General features: G+C 31.7%; 2 protein-coding genes across 2 annotated transcripts in view; one reads left to right on the top strand and one right to left on the bottom strand.

Moving 5' to 3' along the window:
* Positions 1 to 24,337, top strand: part of LOC139514647 (uncharacterized) — a 369,289-nt gene that overhangs the window by 8,333 nt on the left and 336,619 nt on the right. The window lies entirely within an intron of this gene.
* Positions 385 to 13,254, bottom strand: LOC139514638 (uncharacterized). The gene is made up of 8 exons (XM_071304090.1): positions 13,072 to 13,254; positions 12,693 to 12,807; positions 8,885 to 9,199; positions 7,764 to 7,953; positions 7,225 to 7,358; positions 3,089 to 3,271; positions 1,399 to 1,533; positions 385 to 1,097 (listed from the first exon to the last, which is right to left on the bottom strand). The coding sequence occupies exons 2-8, from the start codon at positions 12,781 to 12,783 to the stop codon at positions 718 to 720; spliced, it is 1,428 nt and encodes a 475-aa protein (XP_071160191.1). The 5' UTR covers positions 12,784 to 12,807; positions 13,072 to 13,254; the 3' UTR covers positions 385 to 717.

The following is a 24,337-nucleotide window of genomic DNA, read 5'->3' as shown; positions in this document are numbered from 1 at the left end:
ATGCCACATTTTTTAGTAGGATTTTGCATATAATTTTGCTTCAGTTATTTAACTAAAAATCTTTTTTAATGCTTTTTGTGTTTTTCATTCTCTGAAAATTGAGTTAATCCAAACTGTTACAAAAGATGACATATATTTAAACATTTTCCTAATTGTCTACGATTTCATATTATTAAATCTAATCACTGTTGACATCTTGTAATGTTGTTGAACTGGGAGAATGTGAACATTTATGCGCTACTTATTTGTAAAAGTATGTTTTCCTGGTTAAAAGAACGAGGCTTTGAAAGTGTGATTTATTTTTACAAATGTAAAAGAAATATGTTATATATATGAACTGTTATTTTCTCTATTCTATGTACTATTTTTTGAGAATATCAACCATTATAAAAATATATATTTAATTATTTCAAAAATAACAATACAAATATTTCCTGTGTCAATCATGATAGAAAAAAACGAACCTTCTCAATCAAATAACATAAATCAGCAGTTTTCACAATTATATTTGAAAATTTGATATGTTATTAATAGTTGCCTATATTATTTTCACACATTTTGAACTTCAATCATGCTTACAAAAGAAACAACAATATCAACATCCTTTCAGTTGTAAGGATGGATTCCAAATAAGTTGTATCCCTTTAGTAAAAGAAATACTAGGGTAACCACCTTGTGCTGCAAGGAAGTAAGTCGTGATATGAATTATCTTTTAAATTAGAATTTAGTCGAATAACTTTGTTCTGAAATGTGTTCACTATAAGCTGACGTGTTTGACCTACAACATGTGCAACATTTTGTGTTTCGTGAACTCCTTCTCGGCATTCTTAGTTTAAGTTTACTATAGAAATTTGTCTCCTCGAAAAGCGAGAAAACCCCTTTATCCGGCCAAGTTATCTTCTTTAGGCCTCTGTCTTCCAGAGCTTGTACACGATTTTCAATTCCTCTCTGTTTTATGACTGTAATCAGACCTGGTTTGAATTTGTATTGTACAGAAGAAATTTCTGTAGGAAATATTTCACTACAAGCTTTTGTTGGATAAATAATTATCAAACTGGCACTGTTCTGACTGAAATCACCAAGGGCTCCTAAAACATCTGTAAAACAAATATATATTGATAGATTAACAATTTATATGTTTTCAGTGAAATATTGTCCTGTGTACTTGAACATTTATTTCTGCTTTGTCATTCGTTTAACAAAACCACATACATCGCAAAATCGGCAGAATATGATTCAAACTAACAGTCATTGAGAAGACATAACATATAGTCTGACATAGTATTTGATGGCACTCCAAATACCATGTGACAGGAATAGAAAATGTGAAAAGCAGAAAATATCAATTTAAAAGTTCGGAATTCCTGTCGCCATTTTCTTTTTTATCATTATGCCTACCTTGACCTCCTAAAACATGAGAAGACATTTTAACAGAATACGTATCCTTTTTTAGTCTAGTCTTTATTTGTTCTGCTAGTTTTCTATCTTCATATTCGTCTTCGTGTAATATCAAGGCATGGTAATGTTTACTCCCTGTAAATAAGAATTGGGAATTGTGTTAAGATTGGGAGTAAGACAACTATTTTCATAAAAAAAAATGAACAGAGATCTGATTCATAAATATTTTCATAATTTAAAAGTGGTAATGTGAATTACATGAATGACTTATTAAAAAAAACAACGCCCATTTTCGTTTCCTTGGTGTCGATTTCAACTATCTTAAGTACTTTAAACCAGTTGCTGAACAAGCTGAAGCCCCGCAAATCTATTAATTGCTTGAGCTAACATTTATACTAACAACGCAAGCAAGCCAACCAAACCTTTCAACTTTTTAATAGCATTAATAGAAAAGATATAATATGTAGCATAACTGCATACGTTACTAATGTTTTAATTGTATCGATGTTAAACTTGTCTGTAAAAGTATTGAAAAATATTAAAGATTTTTTTTTTTATAGGAATCAACAAAAATACTGGAAAGCACAACATACCACATAAAACATCAACGCTGACTCCTCTGAAAGTAAGCAAACATATAAACTAAGATAAACAACAACGAAAAATACAATAACATAGGTGGCTTAATCTGTTGGTGGAATACTGCAGCCGATGAAAAAATCCAAAACAACACTCCAAGTTTCATGAAGTCTCATCATTACTAACTAAGACTTATATGTTGGACAATTATTGAAGGCTGTTCATTGATCAATAGATATTTGATTATTTTTGTCGTCGAGTTGCTGTATCATTGGCTTATATCTCACTTTCATAAATTCACTTAAAAAATGATGTAGATATATGGGAATCTACAGGAAATGTAAGAACACTTGATGTACATCATACACCACCAGTCTAACATGTGTTCTTTGGTGGGACCTGCTTTATCAGCATAGTTTGCATATAAATGCGAGTATCTTCTCAACTAATCTTTATCATCAAGATCGATGACCACATGATATGTAAAATTTTCAACTTGACTGACCTTATCAGCGAAGTCCACATGGAATGTTGGTAACATTTTCTATTTTACCAATCTTTATCAGCGTTGTGACGTAATGATATGTAATATTTTCTTCTTTCTTATCAGCAAAGTGACCACATTATATGTTCACTTGTCACTAAACTAACCTTTAATAGTGAGGTGACCATATTATATGTTCTACTGTCTACTAAACTAACCTTTAATAGTGAGGTGACCACATGATATGTTCTATTGTCTACTAAACTAACCTTTAACAGTGAGGTGACCATGTTATATGTTCTACTGTCTACTAAACTAACCTTTACAGTGAGATGACCATATTATATGTTCTTTGTCTACTAAACTAACCTTTATCAGTGAGATGACCACAGTATATGTTATATTGTCTACTAAACTAACCTTTAACAGTGAGATGACCATTTAATATGGTCTATTGTCTACTAGACTAACCTTTAACAGTGATGTGACCAAATTATATATGGTATATTGTCTATTAAACTAACCTTTCCCATCGAGGTAACCCCATGATATGCTTTAAATTCTAGTTAACTAACCGTTACCAGCGAGGTGACCAAATGATATGTTTTTATTTTCTACTTAACCTACCTTTATCAGTGAGATGACCATATGGTATGCGAGATAGTATAAACAACATTACTCTCGGACGAAACAAAAGAAGAAGAAGAACAATCACCATGACTATTCCTGAGGCAATTACGGCAACTATAACACCAGCTGGTATGTGCATCTTTTTTGTAGTTGTAGTATTTGTGATTGTAACAATTGTTCCTGTATGAAATAAAGACATTTCTAAATCATTAACTTAATATATACTTAACTAAGTATTACTATAATTAAGGTCTTTTCTTTTACTTTACTTCTTCTTTTATTATTATTCTTTTTCCGCCACTTTTTGGCGACGTTAGCAGCATTTACAGTAAGAACTATTGCTTTCAGGATCACAATTTGTACCGGTGTCACAAATTCCTATTCGGAACTCACCCTCTTAGTCAGATTAATCTGCCCAAATCCTTAAAACCTTGGAATGAACACCATAACAGTTAGAGGTAGAAAAAAAACGAAGGGTGATTTGTGTTCAAGATCAAAACCTGGGTTTTCGTTACATTTGAATCAAATAGTTATCAATGGTACCAGGATTATAATTTAATACGCCAATTGCACGTTTCGTCTACATACGACTCATCGGTGACGCTGGGATAAAAAAAAGTTGTAAAGCCAAACAAGTACAAAGTTGAAGAGCATTAAGGACCCAAAATTCCAAAAACAAAAATACAGCTAGGGTTTTTTTTACCGAATAGATTTGACCTTGGCGTCAGGGCCAAAACTCCCGTTTACGGTTTCTAAAAAGACCAAATTATCTTTTACTATTCAACTAAATTTCCTCGACCAATTGGATATTTTGCAATGACACTGTGGGCTAATGATCTTGACAAATGTCACAAGGTCAAGGTCATGTCCCAGATAGCAAATTATGTGTTTTAAGCTGTTTATTTTTGCCCTTGACCTTACCACTTTTAATGGGATATCTAAAAACCAATATACTTACAGAAGTCTTTTGTTGTTGCATTAAGGCGCAACTTTGTTATGTTTTGACCGAAGATATTTGACCATTGTTTATGGATCGTAACCCCTGTTAGCAGATTCTTCAAAGACCAAATTAGCTTTAACTTCAAGTCCTAGATCCATGGGGTCTTTTATTATTACATAGTTGACCAATTATCTTGAAATTAATCACTAGGTCAAAAATCAAGATAATGTCCCAATTTTTAACTTTTTTGGATTTGATCGCCACTGATGAGTTTTTTGGAGACGAAACGCGTAAATGTAAAATTTAATCCTGGTATCTTTGATGGGTTTATATATAGCAAATGAAGTGTTTTTATCATACTATAAGGGTTAAATGTGTGTTTTAACGCTTTTCAATGCATTATACGCCTATGTTAACATATTTTTCACATTACTAAAAGGGAAGAACTCTCAATTGTTGTAAAAAAATTGGCATTTTAATTTATTCATTGCTTTTTGTACAATTAGGGCAATTGTGAGATCTATATATAGTGTGTAGATAATTTTATTTTGATAATTCTATATACATTTGTAAGTTGTCTGCTGTGTAGATGTCTTAAGCTTTTTTCAACAATCATAAATGAAAGTTTTATTCCAAAATGAATATCCTCAAAACCTCGTATCTAAATTGATATAGAAAACTGTGGGGCTCGAATTTCTGTAACTGAAAAACTGTTTGGATTGACCAGGATTGACCAGCAAAGTATCTAATGTTTGAAAAGTAAATTAGGCTGGCTGCTAGAAAAATGCTGGAAAGATTTATTTTCGGGTTTCTTTAAGTTTCCCTTTTTATGTTTAGTACTATAAAATTGAGAATGGAAATGGGGGATGTGTCAAAGAGACAACAACCGACCAAATAAAAAACAACAGCAAAGGGTCACCAACAGGTCTTCAATGTAGCGAGAAATTCCCGCACCCGGAGGCGTCCTTCAGCTGGCCCCTAAACAAATATATACTAGTCCAGTGATAATAAACTCCGTACCAAATTGTACACAAGAAACTAAAATTAAAATAATACAAGACTAACAAAGGCCAGAGGCTCCTAACTTGGGACAGGCGCAAAAATGCGGCGGGGTTAAACATGTTCGTGAGATCTCAACCCTCCCCCTATACCTTTAACCAATGTAGAAAAGTATACTCATAACAATATGCACATTAAAATTCAGTTCAAGAGAAGTCCGAGTCTGATGTCAGAAGATGTAACCAAAGAAAATAAACAAAATGACAATAATACATAAATAACAACAGACTACTAGCAGTTAACTGACATGCCAGCTCCAGACTTCAATTAAACTGACTGAAAGATTATGATTTCATCATATGAACATCAGGCACAATCCTTCCCGTTAGGGGTTTAGTATCATACCATCATAACATATATGAGAAGAACATAACCCGTGTCATGCCAAAACTGTTTTTAGAATAAATGTGTTTAGTTCCAATGCAAAGACCTTATCAGTGACTCAATATTAACGCCAAAATATGCAATCTTTAATGACTTGACAACAGTATCGTAATTATATCCCTTCTTAATAAGTCTATTCAAAGGTTTTGTAAGTTTCTGAGGTGAATACTGACACCTTTGTGCTTTCTAAAGAATATTTTCATAAAAAATTGGATATGAAATACCTGAACGTATTAGAAGTCTGCATGTTGAGCTATATTTACGAATGATTTCTTTATACCGATGATAAAATTTAGTAAATGTTTTGACTAGTCTGTGATATCGAAACCCCTGTAGTAATTATTTTTCAGTAAAACATAAATTTCTCTCGTTAAAATCTAAAACATTGTTATATACACGAGTGAATCGTACAAGTTGAGATATATAAACAACGTAAGATGGTGACAAGAGAACGTCACCATCTAAAAACGGATAATTAACGATAGGAAATGAAAAATCATCCCTTTTATCATAAATTTTAGTATTCAGCTTTCCATTAGTGATATAGATATCAAGATCGAGAAAAGGGCAGTGGTCATTGTTAGTATTAGCTTTATTTAAAGTAAGTTCAACAGGATAAATTTCATTAATATACATACTTAAGTCGTCATTATTGAGAGCCAAAATATCATCCAAATATCTAAAAGTATTATTAAATTTGTTTATCAGATGTTGTTTCGTTGGGTCTTTGCTTATTTTTGTCATAAATTGTAACTCATAACAATACAAAAACAGGTCCGCAATAAGTGGTGCACAGTTAGTCCCCATTGGAAATCCGATAATCTGACGATATACGGAATCCCCAAAGCGAACAAAAATGTAATCTAGTAAAAATTCAAGGGCATATATAGTATCAAAGCATGTCCAATTAACATAGTTTTTTTGTTTATTGCTACTAAAAAATGACCTAAAAGAGTTTGAACATATATATTCACATTCTGATTTTTTGAATGCCCATTTAATTAGGTGTGTGAATTTTTTCTTAATGAGAATGTGAGGCAATATGGTATACAGGGTAGAAAAATCAAAACTTTGAACAGATTCAAAATCACCAATATAAGCATGCAATTTATCAAGTACTTCCAACGAGTTCTTGACACTCCAAAAGTAATTTATTCCACTGTTTTCGAAGGCCTTATTTGAACAATTTATTATCAGGTTTTTAATTGTACCAAGTGTGCTGGTATTACTAGTTTTGTTCTCTGTTTCATTAGCATTACTAAACGTTTTGCATCGGATGTTTATATATAACAAATTGTAGATGAAAGGAATTATGTAATTATAACAAGAGAACAAATGTACACAAACAAAAGTATTAAGCACAAGTTTTACGACCAGTTTTATGAACACACTTCTTCGTGGTCCCATACGGGGACGATACAGAAAACACATATATATTTAGTGTGTTCAATATGAAAAAAAACATGTTCGCACGAATCAAATACATTGCTTTTAATTTATCATTATACAATAATAGTGTGCGCTCAATATTGATATATTGTGTGTTCAATTTAATAACGGGGCTCCGTAATTACCATTAATCAAGTGGGGATTATAGTTGTTTAGTATGAAAATGAGAGATTTATTCTATAAGCAGTTACAGCCCAGCCAACGACATAATTATTTCTTCCAAACAAATCTTTATCAATAAACAAATTCTGAGCCGAACGGATTCAAGGATGTTAGAAGAACAAAACAATTTGATACTTACGTTTCTTGAAAATATGAACTTCAAAATACTGATAATCAGAAGTGGATGATACAAGACAGATGAATGTTTTGTTAAAATCGCTCTCCCGAGTGTCTGTAATAGTAAGTTTGGCTTCAACGTATGTTTTGCCGTATCTGGAAAAAAAGGTATCAAATACAGCATGTAAGTACAAGAAATCATACTTTGATGACGTTTGCAAGCTTAGGTCGAATATATCCCTATGACTACCGAGAAACAGAAAAAGAAACAATTTTATAACCAAAAAACATTTTTCTTCGAGATAAAGAACATAATATTGACTTGTAGACAGTATAAATATTTGATGATGAAATAAATCTTAATATAAAAAATCATGGTTTCCTTTACAAATTGAGGAATAAAAAAGCGCATACAATACAATTGATTTGAAAGCGGAAAAGATTGATAGAAATATAAAGTCAGAAAGTTTCTCAAAATTTAGTGGGTTTAATTTTATTTCTCCCAAAACAAATCATATTTATAACTTTAAAATAAACATGAATAGTATCAAAACAACTTACTTTTCTGCATAACTGTTGGAGTATCTGGAGTTATTTATAAAATCATAGTTCTCATCATACCATTCCACTTGTCTGAATTTGTCAATTGTACAACCAAAATCTCCAGAACAAGAAAATGTAACAGTGTCACCAATACTAGCATACTTGTCTTGTGGGGCTATATATAGTGGCGTTTGTCTTTCTGTACAAGCTGGAGTTGAAATAGAAAATTAAGATTATTTTATTGGTACATTTAATGCGAAGAGGTCAGACCAAATCTTAAATGAATTTGTTTTACCATCCGACTAATTGACTCCTATATGGTGTGCACTCTCTCTGTTGGTTTGATATGCAAATTTAGCAGTGACGTAGATTTTTATAAATGTGATTTTCATTACTAAAAACTTTTACAAGTTCAGATCTAAATAGTTCGTTGAAGAATGCTATCACCTATATTGGTCCTGACCTTGAGAAATGTCCAATATGTCGACAATAGCCAAATTCTTTTAAAGGTCTTCAAGTTCCTTTAGTTTAGAACAATAAGTTCGCTTTATACTTTTCTAGAAAGATTGAAAAATGATAGGGATAAAGATTTATTTCTGTTAGTGATAAAGTGAGGTCTTAAATTTGGATGAAATTGCTGAAGTCTTATATGTACGAGCATGCCTTCGGTGTGTGACAATTAATTATTTTAACATATTAAAGAGATGCTGAAACCGAAGATCAAACGTGGATTGCATATTAGAAATGGCATCATCACTACAATTCAATGAATCAATACCAAGTTGTGTGTTCCAACTTAACCAAATGAAGTCAGGATAATAATTGTAAAATACAATATATAAATGATTTAAGGATATGATTTTTAATTAGACAACCATTGCCCAAGACCAAAGAACGTAAATAACTAGAGGTCACATCACTAAATTCAATAATGAGCAAAACTAACGACCGGATAAAGGCGCTAACTAAAAAAACAGAAATCAAATATTACAGACAGCAGCCAACGATAACCACTGAATTACAGACTCCTGACTTATAACAGACTCAGTATAGATTTCAAAAAGGTTGTGTTTTCTTTTCTGTTTTTATAGGATTATCTTTATCATATTTGATATAATATTCGCATGCAAAAAACTTACAAAATACTTCTATAGTAGTGTTGTGTTCCGCTATGCTATTGTTTTCAGACATTGCTATGCATCTGTAAATTCCAGAATCTCCATTTCCTGTCTCCATTAGCACTAATGTCTGATTATTATCTTCTAATTTTGGTCGGTTATCACAAATACTGCAGTATGGTTGCCATGGAAATAGCCGCCATTCTGGATATTGTTTGTTCCAGAAATACCATAGTATCCTGCTGACATTATGTGCGCAGCAATCAATTGTCTTTGACTTACTAAATTGGGCATAATCAAAATCTGCTATTTGATTTTCGTCAAATATCTTGAAGTCTACAAAATAAAAAATAATCGATAATGCTTCAATTATGTAGAACTAAATCTAAATAAATAACCATATTTCTTGCCTATAATCCAATGCATTTGTAAAATAAAAAGTTAGATAACTACGGGCTCTGTTTCGAACATATGTTCGTGTGAAAGTTTCCAAGTTATGGCTGTTAATTGAACAAATATTTGGAATGAAGTTATAATCATAGAGTTAATTTTGTTTTATCTTGTACTTTACATGGGAACTTACATATCTTGTCGAACTAACGACTATTATACAACTTAGGCCGTGTTCACATTGACCTAAACTCGGTGTTGTGTAAGTGGAACTCACACATAAACTAAACAAAATTACGTTCCCATTGATAAAATTCAATGTTTACATGTAGTGTAAAACATGTTTTGTCTACATGCAGTCGATACTCGATGTAGGCCTTGTGTAGATTAAGTGTACACAAAACTAGCCATTTAAAACATTAGTTTCACCGTGTATATTTAAGGAAGAAACAATTTTTGAATAAAATTGATATTTATAACAATTATTAATAAAGTTCTTTACAGAAATATTTGTCTAAACTTGATATATTTATTTGGTTTTTTTTTAAACTTAACGTAGCTTTATTAAGCCCTTATCAAGACTCAAAGCAGAATCATTGCCGAACACATAATTCTTTAAAAATTAAGGTCTTTCCGAATCGACTTGACTTGCACAGAAATGTTTGCCACTGGTCTTTACTCAAACAACAATTCACTATAAATGCATTACTTAAAAAGTGTGAGGTAAATGTATTGTTTGTCTAGTACATGTATCTCGGATCCGTTAAATTACCCTTAAAACTAAAATAAAAACATTACCCCCTCCCTTTGCCAAATACTCCTTGGAGAAAAATACCATTTGAAACAAACAGAAAAGATAGGAATATAGTGATCCCTAATATATCATTCCTTCTTCTCCTTCAATCTCTGTACCGATGTAGTGCATTGGCTCGGTGTTATGAGAATAAAAAAAATATATTCTTCGCCTGTAAGCACGCCGGTACAACCTACGTTTTCTAATGCTTAATCGAGACATCTTTATTATTTTTAAACTGCTGCAAATCATCAAAATGGCTTTCATTAAGAAGCAACCACTAAACTTAAAAAAGGGGGGTATTTTGTTAATTTATCTGAGCCAGAAATTTTGCCGCGCAAACGTTTTATTCCGGTTTTTTTTTTTCGATGCTGGTAATCAATTTTTTTTTTTCAACATTTAACACTATAATGTACGGAAGCGTATTAGGGACATAGAAAAATAAAATTGGCAGTGAACTTTCTTTTTCAAAGTCGAAATTTTGACATTCTAAATCTTAAAATTTCGACTTTAACTCGAAATTTTTACTTTTCTTATCTTGACTTTCTAAAATCTTGAAATTTTTACTTTTTCAGAATTCGAAATTTTGACTTTTTTAGAATTCGAAATTTTTTACCTTTATAAAAAGATAATGTATGGGGAAACTGTTGGTTTAGAATATTTTTGTATCATCTGTAGGACCTTTTTTTTTTCTTTTTATCCATCGACACTCCTCCCCCTCCCCCTCCCCCCCCCCCCCCCCCGCCCCACACACCCCTTTCCCCCCGATTTGAAGTCAAATGGTCCGGTCGTTTCCTTATTCCCTTACTGCTAGAAAAGTTGTCCGAAAACTTTCCATTCGGTTCTACTGAACATTTACATGACATAGAGTTTACAAGTGTGAACAAATCTTATGTACAGGTAATTAAACAAGGTTTATAGATGTGAACAAATTTAATGTGAAACCAGTGTCCATTACACTAAACTAATTATAAACATGTTTACTGTACACGGTGTTTGGTGTGAACACGGCCTACTTTACTTTACGTACATAACTAATATTAATATGCTTTTCATTGATAAGTATCGTTGTTTGATATTGGTACAAAATCAAAAATGTTTGTAATTGAATTTTTTTCGGTATAGTAAGTGAACGACAATATATATTTGAGGAGGGTATGTTGGTTTTTTTTATTACATTCATAATTACTTTTTTATTTTTATTTCACCCAAGGATAAAATAAAATCCAAATTTTATATCAAATTAACTCTAAATCAAGATATTTTTCTTTTTCTTAATAAAAAAACCTATGATTTCAAAGTTGGAATTCAGAATTTTTCTTTTACAGAAACTCGATACCCCCTCTATCTCTCCCTCCTCCTCTAGAGATAAATGGTCTTTCCCTGGGCTATGAACGACAACTACGTAGCAATTTGGGAAACAATTGAAACGAGAAAACCCCACGGTCGGATTAAGTGAGAATACATCAATGTAGTTTTGAAAGAGCATAATATATTTACTTCCGACAAATGTGTTGGTTTTGTTTACAATATCCTTCTTAATTATTTTTTTTCAAGACAAAATTTTCAAGTCAATAATAACTGCAGTCTTTAAAATTCTTAAGACGTTAAAATGTTTATGTTATGAATACATCATAATATTCTTTGAACCTCATGGTTCACAAATCAGCGAAATATCAATAGTATATAGTGTTACCAAAATATATACAAAGTGTCCATTATATAAGTTGATGAACTCGAAGATGAATTCCAATAACCATAACCTCGCAACAGTAACTTTCCATCTCAGCGGGTAGCAGCAACTACCGTTGATTTTCTTTTAACACTTTTTCCCTCTTTTTCTTCTTTCTTTTTTTTGGGGGGGGGGGGGGGTAACTATACCCTTTTTCATTTGTATGGTAATGGTTGGCTTTAATACTGAGCAACATTCGTTTCTTATCACTGCATGGGTTCAGTAATATACATTTGTTGTTACTTTCTGAGTAGTATTCACATTGGTCTTTTGGATTTATCGTTCAGATTACACAAGGCGACTTTTTACACGTGACGCTGTCAAACGAACGCATCTTTAAAATGGTTCTTACTACGCAACAACAAAAAAGACCCACAAAACGCTTGAACAGTTCTGTTAGAATATTGACATCAAATTATGAATATGCAATATCTCAGTACAATACGAACCAAGTATTATATATTATGAATTAAAAGTCAAGATACTTTGTACCGTCACCATTGATTTCGGAAATTACAACAAATTATCTATTCAAAGAAGACAAAAAACAAAAACCAGTCATAAATCTCAGCTGTGTAGGAATAATATGTTCACAGCACAGACCAAATGATGGTTGAATAATTTTGTTTAAAAAAAAGTTACTGGACTAAATGAGTACTTCTATCTCTGTTTCCTCAAAGCATCCCTATCGTAACTTTTTGTGTTTTCTATCGGTTTGAATTAAAATTTTCATTAAAATAAAATTGAGAATGGAAATGGGGAATGTGTCAAAGAGACAACAACCCGACCATAGAAAAAACAACAGCAGAAGGTCACTAACAGGTCTTCAATGTAGCGAGACATTCCCGCACCCGGAGGCGTCCTTCAGCTGGCCCCTTAAACATGTTACCCTTTATAGTGCTGTGATTCCATACCTTCCTTGACTGAGTCATTTTTGCTGATGCAGGTACCACCAATAAAATCTGGTAAAACACCAACCACTAATATAACAGCAAACAGCTCCATCACTAAACTGCATACAGATACTCTCTAATAAAAGAGTAGACACAGGTAAAAATTTGTCGCTGGTTGGTTACGCAACAAAATTTGGAAATCGATAAATCTAAAATTCAAGTTAATCAATTGTATTTTGATTTATTTAGAAATTGAAAGGTTATCCAATAATCAGTTAGCATTGTATTATTGTTTTCTTTTAAAAGTGTCCCTCGTCACTATAAAATGAGAGAAAAAAACATTTTCACAAATAAACACTATTAATTCATTACATTTGATTGAGTATAACTATTTACTTACGTTAATAAAGGCACCGGTGAACAATTTAAAATTCACATAATTACAAGGAAGTTTTGTATGTAATACACAACTTTAAAAGAAAAATGGAAATCCTAGTCATTATGGAAATCAACTATCTCCCATTGTTACTCATGTTATATCCTTTAAAATGTGTGTTTTCCTAACAAAATAACTTCCTTGATCATATCTGTATACATTAATTACAGGTATAAATATACAAAAATATGGAATCCGGATTGTTTTATTTTACAAAAGCGATACAGTTTTGTGATTATTTTTTAAGATACAGTATATTGTATAAATTGCTTTTCTGGATAGTGGGTCAGCTATAAGTCAATTTAAACCTTGCGCGAACTCAACCATAAACTATAATATAAAAAACTAATTATAAAATACAGAGGAGGTGAAGACACATTTTTGGTAGGAGTGAAGAAAAGTTGGGATGTGTGATCTTGGGGGAGGGGGGAAATGTAAATATTTCAATAATTATAGTTCGTAAACACTTGTCGGTGGAAATTAAATGTGTGAAATGATGTTTATTTAAACTTTAGTTAAGTTAATCTGTAGCGGTCCGCACTCTACTATACCTTTTATTTTCCTATTGGCTATAAGAATATTGAAATAATAAAGACTTTAGTTTAATTAATAACTGGTAATGCAATATCTACCTTTTGCGATGCAGACTGAAATTATCTCTATAACTTTGGATCTTCAAAACGTAATCATGGTAATAGTTGTGTAACTTTTCTTTTCCGTTTTATCATCTACTTCCATTTACATGTACATTCCTTTTTCTACTTTCTAGACTAAGACATCACTGAAGTCACTATATATGTTTCATTCTAAATTCAGAGGGTGCATGATTCATTTATATAAATGAATTATCATCAGGCTGACCACATCAATTATAACGTCTTCTGCTTAGTTGAAATACGACTATGAGTAGGCTTTCGATAACTGCTTCTATTGTTATATCACCACTTTATTTGTGTTTTTTTTTTCTTCTTTATTTTTGCTAATTGTTGTTGTTTTTACGGCAGATCTTAAGAGTCAATCCCGCTTTCCAACTCTTTTACATCTTAATTATATTGCGATGTAACACCCCTGTCTTTATTTGATAGTGTATGCAGACATGCTCAAACCTATGGCAAGCCGTTCTCGTCAAAACTATGTTTAAACCCTTTTTTCGAAAAGAAAAAAAAAACACACTGAAAATTAAAAACCTAAAATAACACACTGAGAAATCGAAATTACACACTGAGATTTCAAAAAATAAAAAACATACACTGAGAATTCAAAATTACACACTGAGATTTTAAAAAGACACACTGAGATGAAATAAATTGAAAAACACACACTGAGAATTGTTAATTACACACTGAGATTTCAAAAATACGCACTGAGATTAATATGCAAATTACTAATGAATATTCATGAGATGAATAATTCAACAGATTTATATCTTGATCTCAAGAACTCTTGTCATTATAATGAAATGCGATTCCTTCAACCAACATTCGTTATAAGTTTCAAGACTTAACATCGCTCATATTCATAAGTTTGTTGCCTATAATTCAGATCATTACTACCAGTAATTAAACATGTGTCCCTTTTCAAAGTCTTCCAACTGTTTCCCTGATTTCGCTAGTTAATCTTTTATATTTTTGTTACGTTTGTAAATATGCTTTAAAGGGAAACTTCGCAAAAAAATCAAAAATTGATATTATGTCCATTCTGTATAAAAATGCTCAAATTTATAGATATTAAAGTTTTATTCCGCTAAATAAGAGATCACCATCGATTTTAAATTTTGAGTATCAGTTCTCTACTCTCCGCCATCTTGTCATCTTCTCCGATGAAAAATCCCGATATGTCAATAAACCACAAAGGAACAAAACTACAGTAAACGATGTAGTCGTAATTGCGTGTCGATATCTTGTCAATCGTACGGTTGGTTTATCTGACTGACTAACTTGATACGGAAAATGGTCTTATATTTTTAAATAACCATATAGTCTGTTATTTTTAAACTGATAATATTGTAATTAGTTAAAAAGTCAAAGTTCAAATCATAAAATGATAAATAAGTGTTCCGTGGAAATTGTTTTCGAAAATCTAATTCGTTCATAATTCTTTCAAGTAATAAACTTTATTTAAATAAATTCGGATCTTCCCTTATCTGATCACCAGCATGGCTAAAGGTATTACTCCCAAAGGTATTGGAAGGGGTGTAAGGTGACACGTCCAGGTATTCAATCGATTTCCTGTCCGGCGGGCTTGCAAGTTCATGCATCGTTTCACTTCTGTAGGTATTGATCAGTGTACACGACCGTTACTTATAACTTTCCATTTTGAACTATCAGGTGCATGTATAATATACATTTTTGTCTTGCGTGTCCGAAAGTGATATAATATACTAGTCATTACTGAACTCATACGCTTGTTTATAAATAACATTTCTGGTGTAAAGAATATTATTTATAAAAAAAAAAATAATACAAAAAAAAATAATTGAAGAAATACAAATCTATTTACATATTTTTCCAAGGGTTAATTTGGGAAAATGTAATATATACTCGTTGTCAATAGTTTAGGACAGATTGGAACATACCAGAATTATTGATCTAAAAAAATGTGCGCACTTGTCGACGATTCGTGTATAATTACGCCTGGTAGAAAGTTACGGAACTATAGTCAGTAGCGCAATTTAAAATATGTATACATGTATACATTGAACATAAGAAAGAAACATACATTTTGTGTAAATTGTGGTAAAAGTTTTGTAAATAGACTAGTCCATGTATGCCAACAGTATGTAATCAACGAATTCGATAGACTATTGTATACCAAAAGAAGAAGAAGAAAAAAAAGAAACAATTTGATTTAAATACAGGTCAATTTATAACTTGCTTTGGTTCATCGAAGTTAAGAACATAGTAAACTCACAGATTTATATATCAATTAAATTGTTCTCGAATAAAGGACGAAATTCGTCATCATCACAATTGTTCCAACATTCATGTAAAATATATGCAACTGGACGTACACTAATAATCCCCAAGGAATGTGAATATTTTCTAGGAAAACTATTGAGTATCAATTTCGGGATTTATTTTCTTTCTTGAAATTCAATGACAGCAATTTAAAGAATAAACTGCTTGTCGGATATTTGTCCGCTTTAGGGGTATTCTTGCAAGTTGAACAGACTTATAATAACATTCAAAAATAGGGAAAGATAACATTAAATTCGTTGTCTTTTAATTTTAAACATCGTTGATCAAATAGTTATTTAAGTATATATATACGTTGGGAGACGACGATTATTATAGTTGTCTCAGATTTTAATAAGGACGTTCCCCATTATTAATAAATTTGGTTGACGTTTATCACACTTGAAAAGAATATCTATTCGTAATTTTTCGATTCCATTACAAAAATATTTTTTTCTTTATTCGTACATATTATATTCCGCTTCGGTAGAGTTATCTTCAGATAGTTTCATATATTAATTAATACATGGCTTTCAAAAGTCTAAATGTAAGTGTTCTCGTACATTTTTTCGCCTAATAAAGACAAATAAAAATGATTTAGTAAAGCTATTTCTAATTTCTAAGTCCCCCTTTTTTATGAGACATAAATCAAGGACAAGACTTGTATATCATTTCATTCTGACATATGAATTAAGTTTCCCGTCTTTAACCGAAAATTGTGTATTTCTTAGTAAATTAACTTATTTGATTTCAAATAAATAATAGCACCAAATATAATTAAATAATTCCACGGCGACCAATTTTTATTTGTCACCAACTTGAATATGTATTTTTAATGTGTGTTTTAAATGCTACCACTGATCCGAATAGACAGTCACACCTGGCAAGGTGTGCCCTAGAGGCGTGGTTAAATACCGAAGTGCAAATAACAATTTACCTTTCAACAAGCCATCTACGAGTATTGCCACAGAACCGTGAATACACACATCGTATAAACCTAGCCATAGCAGAGATAGTAAAAGGTCAATAATAGTACACCAACATATTGTCTTTACAGATTATTGTACTTTAATTTGTTCACCTTATCAGTCCGAAAATGCATTTATTAAAAATAAATTTATAACTTTTTGTGTTGTCTACAAAAATAATTCGAATATATACGTTTAACATAGATAATTTATCTCACGAATGAGTACAATTGAACGTCTGTGCGTTTTATCTTCTTATTATCGGATGGTTATTAGATAAAGCATAAGTCATCGGCGCGCTTACGATTACGTTAAAATATGATTAAAAACCAAGACTTTTAATGATTGTATTTTAAATCCCGGCATGCAAAAATCAGGAGAAAACGTCACGACCTACAGGAAGTAGTTGATATTTTTTCATTAATTATTGAATTTCTCCTTTATTACTGCACATATAGCGATAAAACTTTGTGAATATATATATTATGTCATAATGAACATATTTAAACCATAAGTAAAAAATCGTGAATTTTCCCTTTCATAGACACTTGAGTAAAAATTTCACTGCATTCTTTTGCAGATTGTTCCAATGTTTTCTTATAATTTTAATAAAGTTTTTCACCATTTGGTTATATTTTGTAATAACTGAGTAAGTAGGTATTTTTCTTGTTCTTGTATTTCTAAAGGTTTTTTTTATTAATAATTTGGAACCAAATCAAGGACTAACGAGTTTTGTCCCCTTGTTGTTTTAGCTTGTAATAGATTCAGATTAAGTATGCTAATTAGATATGTGCGCATAAAAAGTGCGCACAAATCTCAGTGTATAATTTTAAATTCTCAGTGTGTAATTTCAAATTCTCAGTGTGTGTTTTCAGTTTATTTATTCTCAGTGTGTCTTTTTGAAATCTCAGTGTGTAATTTTCAATTATCAGTGTGTAATTTTCAATTCTCAGTGTGCGTTTTTCATTTTTGTAATCTAAGTGCGTCTTTATGAAATCTCAGTGTGTAATTTTTAATTCTCAGTGTGTAATTTTCAATTCTCAGGGTGTAATTCTCAATTCTCAATGTGCGTTTGAAGTTTTTAAATCTCAGTGTGCTTGTTGTAATTCTCAGTGTGTAAATTTTTCGAAAAATGGTTTAAACATAGTTTTGACGAGAACGGCTTGCCATACAAACCCGTCCGTTTCTTTATGCGCATGTCACAAGCCAGCCTGTTATCCAGTGGTTGTCGTTGGTTGTTGTCTGTCACTGTTGTTATGATATATCAAGTCTTCGGTTTCTTTTTGAACTTTTACAATTGTTGTCATCCTGTGGAATTTTATTGGCCGTACGGTGACCAGCTGTGACCTGTCGACAACGTTGTCCTCTGGTCTTTGTCTTTATAAATAGTTTTCCCATTTCCTAGTTTTCACAATTCTATTTTGATAGAGTAACTACTTTTCAGGCTTTTTATTACCACTATCGAATATAGATATCTATATTTAGATGGAAGTATTTTTTTGTAAATTTCCATCTATATCCTTGTTGTTAAAGCCTTTTGGCAATGACATTTTACGTTTTATATAAATCTGCACCGTCATCGTCAAAACGCAATTTCTAAACCAATTTAGAATTATACACTTAATAAAAGGAAATCAACGGAGAATCCTCATAAAAAAGAAAGGTTAAGAATAGAAATAAAGAAGAAGTCTTATTTATCATAGATTTGATGTGTATATTATATATATAAACGAGTCTAAATTGAAAACCACGTTCAAACTGTAACGTGTAACCGGGCGATCAATGGATCCGTATATGAATAAATCAGGATTTCAAGTGTTCAACTCAATTTTTCACCACAACCAGTTGTCCTATTCAAACAATCAACACATCCATAAAAGGATTTACAACGAAAAATATATACACAGCACAATGCACATTAATCAAAATGCCGGGTGAAGTACCCCATTCACAATGCACAGACACAATGTTTCATAACAGAATATATATACACAATGTCACTATGCAATCACTATGCAACATGTATCAGATCGATTTATTTACAATGTCACTAACAGATTATTATGCAACATGCATACGGCCCTTTATTACATCATGTCACCAACAGATTACTTTGCAACATGCATCAAGTAAGTATTACACAAAACGTATGAACACAAAATCACATATAAACAACTTCTATTTACAACGTCCACCAATATGTAGTATCACCTTGTTAGTCTGCAACTAACCACAATAACACAATGACACAATTACACTTGCACAATGTGTCAATTCACAAGGAACATATATATATAACACAGCTGAACTCACGCACTAACTATCCATTTGAGTTCCCACACAATGAATATTATCCAACTGGTAAGGTTTAACACAGTGCACTTATACTGATACACTTCCACAATATAACAACTTGCAACACCAGCAAGTAAACACCTTGTATTCTCACTAATACAAATCTATGAAGTATTCACACTTCCACATAGTACAACTTGCAACACCAGCAAGTATACACCTTGTATTCTCATTAATACAATAACCACTTATATATATATCAGATTCACTTTATACATTGTATCACAATCACTATTGCAATATCCACATATAAATCCGAACACTATTTATATATCCTTTGGAATCACTTAATTCACTCTACTTACCAGTTGGAAAATAATCCCTGATGTTATCACTTCAACGGTCCACATATAACTGACAAAGTTTCTCTGTCTTGAGCTGGTTTATATAACAAAATCATTTAAATGAGCAGTTCTTGCATTAAAGTCACCAAAAACAAAAATATTCGGACATTCATCTGAGTACTTGATGATTTGTGTTTCCAGTTCATAGAATAAGTCCACATCATGTACCTTGAAAAAGGAAGATCTATATGGTGGTAAATATACATTACAAATTATATAGTCATTTTCAGTACCAGTTAGTTCTTTAGATATTTTCATCCATACAAATGTTTCATAAGATATTTCAATTATTTTCACATATGAAGCAATTGATTTTTTAAGCATTACAAAGAGACCACAACCTTGTTTATATTTCTTTTTTGACAATGGGATTGCTTTACAAATAAACTCATCAATTTCCATATCACATGTATTATTTATCCAACATTCTTCTAAAAACACAATATCATAAAGTGCACACAAAATTTTTGAATTTTACATCTTTAATTTTCGCCTCAAACCCACCATTTACATTCCATGATAAACATTTGATATTTGTAACTGAAATTTCCGACGGATCCTATATGCCGTGATCATATCACTATGAATTTCACTACCGGCGGCAACGGTATCGTTTTCAATATTTACAGACTCACTTGTTTGTTTTTTCAATTTCCTCTTTTTAGCGTTTTCAATGGCCACTTCAATTGGCCCACCTGAATAAAAAATACATCTCCAATAACTAATCTATCCCGAATTAACACTGCCTTAACATCAGCCTCTCTAGCTTTTTTTAACAACGGAATAAGGGATTTTCTTTTGTCCACCACTGACTTTGGGTACTGATCCGTAATTGAAATAGTCTCCCCTTTAATTTATAACTATTCTTTCGAATACCATCACGTTTTAGCCTATCGTTAAATTTTACCAGAATTGGCATCGAACAACTGATGTTCTTTAACCCTGCTGACTGCCATTGGTGATTGCCAAATAAAATTGATCACAAGATGTAACAAAATGGATCTTAATATAAATTTAATACTAAACATAAAAAAAATAAACTTATATATATATATTACCACGAGGAATTCTTATAACAAGGAATAGATAGGACATATTATTAATGACGTTACATTGAGCTCCTTGTAGATTTGAGTTGGACAAAGAAAATTTCCGCAGAATTTATTTCACAATAGAGCAGCTCAGCTATTTTTTTCTAAAATTCTTAAATATGTACTCCCAAATTCACAGTTTCATAGATTTGTGTGAGTTCTTTATAATTTCAACAATATTTTGATGAATTTCCAAAAATAATTCCAAATCATATATAGATGTCTTATTGATATAAATATGGTCAACAATTGCAACTTTGAAAGATGCTGACAAAATGTTGGTACTTATCAACGTTTGTAAAAAAAAATAATGGTTAAAAATCTCCTTCAACATGTTCAAGAAAAATTTCGTAAATGCATCTTAAATTTTTTATATTGCATATTGCAGAAGTGAATACAATTAAGATTTTATAGAAGTGTGTGAATTTTTAACATTTGATTATAAACAGAATGTCTTTTTGAATTCCTGTAAGTTCTACTAACTTTCTTTCAAGGTACATGAGTGACGTGACATACAAACATATGAAAAAAAGCACTAAAGTAATCGTTAGAGTATCAGTTTCTTTCGATTTGCGTTAAGAAGCTATTTAGTGAAGTATGTCTCTATAAAATAAAAGAACAAATCAGCAAGCAGATGGGGCACAGTTGTTTCTGATATATAGGGATGTAGATTGTGTTTTTTTTGCTCGAGTCAGTTTGATAGGGATTTTTTAGGCCATTTTCCCGTAGGTTAACTTACATGTACTAGTATTTTATAGTTTGTTCTTCTGTTGTACTGTTACACCACTGTCCCATTCATGCCACATCTTCTTTTTTATATTTATTGACGGTTCTGTTTCTGTCGGATAGTACCTCATTCAACAAACTGAAGATTCTGCTATATATGTTTTTTACAAGTTCCGTTTGCAGGAGAAGACATCCAAGTAAATAATCGTTGTTGTAAAACCGTGGAAATAACTATATACAGTGAACTTTAAATTTAAACTTCAAACTTTAAAAACTGGCTAAAAACAGTAGGCGCCTCCAAGGCTCTGGTCTGTGGTAAGTATGATGTCTTGTGTGCATCAATACGTGAGTGCGGTACTTGGTATGCTTTTGGGTGTATATTTCTCACTATTCGTACTGGATGTGTGAGTCGTCCTTTTTTCGCTATCGCTACCATATTGTTCTCTATTTTATAGAACATCACTAGTCTGGTTTCCTTTCTTCGTTATTGTAGGGATTTCCATTTTTAATTAGGTGGTCTATCATTTCTGTGACACTAGCAGTTGGTGATACTTATTTTTCACATATCTTGCAGCTCTTCTTTGTATCTGTTCTATTTTGTAGATCGACTCTTTTGTTGCTGGGTCCCAAACAGTTGCGACATATTCTAATTGTGGTCTTACTAGTCCAATATAAGCTTGGCTTTTTACTTTGTTGATGAGATTCTGATGTTTCTCCTAAACAATCCGAGTGTTTTATTTGCTTTGTCAGTTTTCTGTTGTATATGTTGATCCCATTTGAGGTTGTTTTGGATGGTTAGACCCAAATATTTGGCTGCCTGCACTTCTTCCAAATTGTGACCATGGAGATGATATGATGTTTGGATTGGTATTTTCTTGTTTGTAACCCTCAAGATGTTGCATTTGCCAGGATGGAATTTCATGCACCATGCTTGTTCCCATTTAGCTAGTTTATTAAGGTCTTCTTGTAATAATGTTTCACTATTTTTTTTTATGTTATTGTCAGATAGGCGATGGTATATACATCTGCAAACAGGGAACAGTAGCATTTAAATCTTCTTGCAAGTAGTTTATGTAGTATAGGAAGAGGCTTGGTCAAAGGACGGAGCCCTGTGGTACTTCTGAGTCTACAGTGACTGATGTTGAATTGTATCCTTCTAATACGACAGTTTGTTTTCTTCCACTCAGCCAGTTCTTTGTCCACCTAGTTGTGTTGCCTTTTGTTCCATAAGTATGTAGTTTGTTTACTAGTTAGCTGTGGTTGACCTTATACCAAAGGCCTTAGCAAAGTCCATTATCAGCACATCTGTTCATGTTGTCCCATATTCATATAATTAGCTAGGACATTTTTGGTAGTCTTCATATGTATGTAACAAAATTTGTTCCGGCGTGACATTTGTTCCGCTCCAGAACTTTTATCACAGAAAATATGTTCCAGCACTGTAAAATTTGATCCGGAACTAAATTTTTGACCAAATATGAAATAAGTTCCGGAACAAATATCATAGCTCCATGAATTTTGTTCCAGTTAATATTAATTTTTTTTAATAAGTTTCTATGATATTAGTTTTAGACCAATATGTACATATTTCAATGAAATCAATGAATAAGTTCTTCTCAACCCTTTTTTCACTGAATTAAGTACCTTTGCAACATACTGCACAGCGAAGCCTTTTCGTGTTAAACTACACTTAAATTATAATGCAAGCTAAATGTTGTACTGAGTGTGCTGGCATGAGATACATGTGCAATTGTAGGCATGACTGTAAAGTTCTACAGGATAAAGCGATGCTAATTTATCATATTTAATTTGTATCTATGTTTTATGTGGTATTTCTCCTTGGTTCTTGTTATCTGTCATGGCCATGTGTTCTAGTCATACATGTACTTGTCATGGGACAGTTTCGAAAGAGTGTGTATTTTGTTTCTTCGTGTCTTTTTGGAATATTTGATCAGTCATGTGTCCTTTTCAAATTAGTTCATATGTTCATCATTAACTATACTTTGATTTTTTCTGATAGATTTTTCTTATTCTACTCTTTTCTGGATCAAAAGTGGGACTCATTTTGATATTTTTTACGTATATAATTAATCATTTGCTATAGTCCACAAGATCCTAATTGGATGATTTACATTTCTTATTTATTATATAATCAATATAATATGCTTATTTTTATAAAAAAAAATATATTTTTATAATGCACTTGAAAGATAACTTTAACCTCACTGATGACAAATGTTCAGTATATAAGATAACCTGTTTAACCAGTGGAACATATTTCACAGACTAGGAACTTATTTTACCAGGTGAGGAACACACAAACCTAGAACTTATTTCACCAGGTAAGGAACAAATCTCATAAACCTGGAACCTATTTCACTAGGTAAGGAACGAATTTAACCAACCCGGTACTTATTTCACCAGGTAAAGAGTGGAACTTATTTATAGAGGTGGAACAAATTATACTGAAATTATCTCCTGTGATATTAGTTCCACTCGAACTTTTTTCACAGGAACAACTTTTGGCTCACACATAGACGATTTGGTCCAAGGATACAGTTAAAAATGATCGTCCCTAGTGTCGATAGAGTATAATTGCATTTTATTTTCATTCACTTTCCATATCAATAAATTTATATTTTATGCATGACATATTAAAGGGAATTTGGCTGTCAAATTCAAGATCACCGATTTGACTAATTTTCTCATATTTGATTTATAACATACTAAAACGTACATCAAATTCTAAAAAGTTTAAATCAAATAAATTACAATGCATTGGTTCGATAATA

The sequence above is a fragment of the Mytilus edulis genome, chromosome 3 (genome assembly GCF_963676685.1).
Source record: "Mytilus edulis chromosome 3, xbMytEdul2.2, whole genome shotgun sequence".
Lineage (NCBI taxonomy): Eukaryota > Metazoa > Mollusca > Bivalvia > Mytilida > Mytilidae > Mytilus > Mytilus edulis.
Note: the sequence above shows the minus strand (reverse complement) of the source record. Positions and strands in the feature narration are given on the sequence as shown.

Excerpts from the sequence above, each read along its gene's own strand:
- LOC139514638 (XM_071304090.1), bottom strand. The coding sequence starts at position 12,783 with ATGGAGCTGTTTGCTGTTATATTAGTGGTTGGTGTTTTACCAGATTTT. Across the intron at positions 9,200-12,692 it reads AAATGACTCAGTCAAGGAAG|ACTTCAAGATATTTGACGAA; the intron begins GTATGGAATCAC and ends TTTATTTTGTAG. Across the intron at positions 1,098-1,398 it reads TCATGTTTTAGGAGGTCAAG|ATGTTTTAGGAGCCCTTGGT; the intron begins GTAGGCATAATG and ends TTTGTTTTACAG.